This window comes from Mercenaria mercenaria, chromosome 14 (genome assembly GCF_021730395.1).
Source record: "Mercenaria mercenaria strain notata chromosome 14, MADL_Memer_1, whole genome shotgun sequence".
Lineage (NCBI taxonomy): Eukaryota > Metazoa > Mollusca > Bivalvia > Venerida > Veneridae > Mercenaria > Mercenaria mercenaria.
Window position 1 is genome coordinate 56,137,422 of NC_069374.1, and position 4,998 is coordinate 56,142,419.

Sequence of the window (4,998 nt, forward strand, 5' to 3'; positions counted from 1 at the left end):
TTTGATTCACTCTTGAGGCCGCTTCCTGGAAAAAAAAACCAGTTCTAGTGTCACGAGAAGGCATGGTCGTGACCCAGCCCGCGACCTCCGGGTTGAACGGACAAGCCGTTAACCACTAGATCACCGCTCACCATATAAGGAATACTGGTGCATCTACTGCAGTCTGGAGATGTCAACAGCTTCCTTACATATGAGGGCATATCCTACATATTCAATCAATATCAGGAAAAAGCTCATTACAGACATACATATATGTTGGAAGAACATATTTGAAACACATTGGGGAAAGTTTACACATTCCAAATATACGAGGGAAAAATGAATTTCAGACATATTAAGGAAAGCATATGCCAAACATACGAGGGAAGAACATATTTCAGAATTTCAGACATATGAGAGAAGAACCTATTCCAGACATATAAGGTAAAAAGCATATTCCAGACATATGAAGGAGAACCTATTCTAGACGTATAAGTTAAAAAGCATATTCCAGTCATATGAGGGAAGAACCTATTCCAGACATATAAAGTAAAAATCATATCCCAGACATATCAGGTAAAAATCATGTCCCAGACATATTAGGTAAAAAGCATATTCCAGACATATAAAGTAAAAATCATATCCCAGACATATAAGGTAAAAAGCATATCCCAGACATATTAGGTAAAAAGCATATTCCAGACATATGAGGGAAGAACCTATTCCAGACATATAAGGTAAAAAGCATATTCCAGACATATGAGGGAAGAACCTATTCCAGACATATAAGGTAAAAAGCATATTCCAGACATATGAGGGAAGAACCTATTTCAGACATATAAGGTAAAAAGCATATCTCAGACATATAAAGTAAAAACCATATCCCAGACGTATCAGGTAAAAAGCATATCCCAGACATATAAGGTAAAAAGCATATCCCAGACATATAAGGTAAAAAGCATATCCCAGACATATTAGGTAAAAAGCATATTCCAGACATATGAAGGAGAACCTATTCTAGACGTATAAGTTAAAAAGCATATTCCAGTCATATGAGGGAAGAACCTATTCCAGACATATAAGGTAAAAAGCATATCTCAGACATATAAAGTAAAAACCATATCCCAGACATGTAAGGTAAAAATCATATCCCAGACATATTAGGTAAAAAGCATATTCCAGACATATGAGGGAAGAACACAGGATTGACTCAGAATGTACAATTCAGTGAGCAACACAGAGTTATCAGGTCGGCAAAAGAAAGTTGTCACGATGTATATTTCTATATGTAAGGCTATTTTTATGCAAGTGACAGAAAACCGCAGAGAATGTAGTGTTTTTAGAAAAAATATTGTATTTAAAAAAAAAACAACAACAAATAAAGAATGATTTTATTTTATGTTGGTGTGATATACATTATCCTGAAATATTTAATAGACGGACTGCATGTTGTAAATCATACATGACAACACGCACTATTAATGTCGTTACATCATTTGCTTTTAAGATTTAATATTGTCAATTTTGATGTTTTTTAAATTTTTCCCTTAAGGCATTTAAACAAATCAGAAATGAAAAATAAACTGATATTACTTTGACGTTTCCGCAAATTACGTCACGTGCGTTGCTTCATGATGGTTCTCGGCGTCACTATGTAATAGTCTGCAGTAAAGCCAGGAATCTGGTTCTCACTTTTTCACTTCGTGCTTCTCTGCCAGGCTGTTGGCTATTGAAAGAGCCGGTGACAATCTATACTATGCAGCATATTTCTGCCTGCACTTTCCATCGTATCACGTTGCTGTAAAACTATGCTCGAAACATCAATATAAGCAACTGTTATTAATTAATCAACGTCCTTAAGTGGTCTTGATTTGTCTATGATGACGCCAGGCCTCGTGTTCACAAAACATTTTCAGTCTCAGCTGAGTTTGATAATGAAATTTTATTTGTCATTTATATCTAAATAGTATGTTCAAAACTAAATTTTAAGTTATTAACTATTTTCATGTGGCTGTTCAGTATTGATGGACAGTCTCATCTGGAGCACGGGGCCAGATCAGTGTTATTTAATCAAAGATGTAGGTTTCTCGCCGTTGCTCGATTTATCAATATTTGGAAAAGTAATACAGCCAAGTTCAACGTACACGTTGCATATTCCCGGTTTAACCATATTTGAGACAGCGAAAACACCACGATCTCAATTTGCCCAAACCCGGAACAAAAACCTACGCCATAAATCAGTTTAATCAACACTTTTTGTCCATGTTGCCCGATGAGTCCATGCTCGAAAGAGAAGCAGAGCTAGGTGCCATTTTGCAGCATTTTTGTCATTGACCGGCATCGGAGGTATCCTGAACTCTTGCTGTACGATGTAATAAAGCCACGATAGAGCATACCAATATAACGATATATCGTTCATCTTCTCCGCGCTTGCAAACCAACCTGAAAGATTCAATGTGGTTTCCCAGTGAGCTAACGAGTCCTGTACGCTAGACTTTTGTAACAACCGGATGTTCCGTTCCCTCTCCTCATTATTGTCCGAGAGGAGTACTGTCAGTAAGATTCCGTAAATTTTTGAATCCAAAGTAGCACAGTTGTCGAATTCACTATTGCTCTTTTTGAATTTGTGTTGTATGAAGTCGTCATAAACGGTTATAGATGAGCCAAAAGCTCGATGCATTTCAAACTGTAGCGGATAGAATGTTATTTTGGACTCGGTGGGTAAGAAAATTGTACAAGCGGATACATATTTCTCGATGTATTTCGATGTACTCATTTTTAGAGTTTCCATGGGAGACAACTTGAACATATTTATGAACGGAACATAATCATTTTCTCTGATCGGGTTTCCTATAACGTTTGCCGTGCATTCACACAGTGATTGTGTATTCACAGTTGGAAAATAGTTTGATTTAAATGTTTCTATATCAAGATGTCCGGTATACAACAAAACGGTTGCGAGTTTCATTTTGCTGGACATTGCATCAGAGTCAAGTCCCATCAAGAAATGGTAAGAGGCATTTAGTGTCAGCCAACATATCAATGTTTCCTCTCTCTCCGTATCTATTTTCATTGCCTTCTTCGTGACTGATTTCTCTCTCTCCACATCTCTTTCTTCTGTTTTCGTAAACATTTTCCCTGTCCCCAACTCTATTTCTTCTATCTTCATAGCTACATTGTCTGCCTCTATAGTCATTATCTCATCTGTATCCATACCTTCTTGTTCAGTCTCCACAGTTTCTTCCTCTTTCCCGTTCAGCATTTCTTTTGTCTCCAAAGCTTTTATTGCCAAATGACTTGCCAGACTTGTATGCAAAAATCTACAGACATGCGGAAGAGCCCACTTCACACGATCGAGTTGATACTCTCCAACTGCATTCTTTTCATGAAACGATTTGATGGTGTGTAACCACTTTAGATGTCTTCGAATAATCTCTTCCAAGTCTGTGCATTTGTATGATATCTTTTGCAGAACGATATTTCTGATCTTAAATAATGACTCTGTTATATTAATAAGCAAAATGTGCAACATATTTGCCACATTTATTTCCACTTCTTCTTCGACCTTCCCATCATCTGTAGCCTCGGCTGCATACAGGTGAACTAACTTTCCAAAATTGTCAGTTGGTATTTTCTGCAGGTACTCAAATGGACTTTTGATGATGCTTGATAGAATTCGCGTCAACCGAAGCATTCCCTGGTTATCTATTTTCCAAGTAAATAAATTCAGTTCTGGGAGAAAGTAATTCGGACAGAAACGGTTCCTCGACCACTTCCTCAATCTCTTTAAGCACAGAATGAAACAATTTAGCAAATTTCCTTCGCTCCAAGTATGACTAGCCGTGTTTTCAATCGTGTAAAGCAAAGCTGTTTTACAGTGATAGGATGTCAAACCTACGACTGGTGAGATGTGTGACTTTTTCACCAGTTTTAATAGCATATAGCACTTGTATTGTACATCATTGAGGTTAAACATGATATGTCGTTCCTGAAAAGAGAATGAAATTCTCCACTGGAGAATGCGATGTTTTCTGTCGCAGCCGCCATGGCCTGTAGGCACTAGTAGACATCCCTGGCCTTTCATCTTTTCCAAGTCCGACTGTCTCGGCCACCCGTAGTACCTTTTACGGTTGAAAAATTCCTGGTTAAAAGATAAACCTGTCTTACAATGAAATGCTTTAATAGCATCTATTGATTGAATATGTTTATTTTCATGGCCGGTTAAGTAAGTCAAAGCAGGTCCATTTCTTTCCATATGTGTCGGATACTCTGTGTCTAGAAAGTTTACCATGAGTTGTTGATAGTCATCCACGTAAACACTGGACAAAAGGTAGTTTCCATTTGCATCTTTCTCGAGTGTAAAGGCCTTATATCTACCTCCTTCTACCCCCTCTACTTTCAGTTTCACAAAACCAGGCGGTGTAAACATGTCCGTTACCAAGACAATTGTTTTCACGTTTTCCGCATGCGTTACTTCAAATCCTTCTTCTATAACGTCATTCAGTTCAACTATAATTTCATCACTGTCGGATCTCAATCCATAGGTCGTTGTCCCTTCGACGAAACTCCCAAATGGCTGAGGTATTCCCAATGGTACCTGGTACTCCCCGTCTTCGTTTAGATTTAGGAACACTTTTCCTATACACCAGAGCATACTAGATTCATAAAACTTCCTTCGCATCCATCTGTTTGCTCCTACTTTGTGGAGTGCTTTCAACAGAACATCTGGCTGGATTGGCATAGTTTTTGTTCTGTGAAAAAGAAAGTTGGTAAAAATGAAACTTTCTGTTTTATTGACGAATGAATTAGCGAGTTTCACGTCAAGTTGAATTTTATAGTACTTGATCAGGATGATAATGAAATAAAGAAGTTAAATATGTTAAATTTACCTTTCCTCTTTTTCCAGTTATTCACTCAGGTATATAGGTAAATTACTTTCCGGGAGAAAATTAAGAATTTAAGGCTATTAATATGAAATATGGCACTGCCTCAATCGGAAATCGATCCGACTTCAATTCA

At 37.5% G+C, this 4,998-nt stretch overlaps 1 protein-coding gene across 1 annotated transcript; it reads right to left on the reverse strand.

The window, feature by feature from the left end:
• Nucleotides 1-1,413: 1,413 nt before the first annotated feature.
• LOC128548288 (uncharacterized) lies at nucleotides 1,414-4,726 on the reverse strand. The gene has a single exon (XM_053522771.1). The coding sequence runs from the start codon at nucleotides 4,718-4,720 to the stop codon at nucleotides 2,222-2,224; it is 2,499 nt and encodes an 832-aa protein (XP_053378746.1). The 5' UTR covers nucleotides 4,721-4,726; the 3' UTR covers nucleotides 1,414-2,221.
• Between the last annotated feature and the right edge of the window lie 272 nt (nucleotides 4,727-4,998).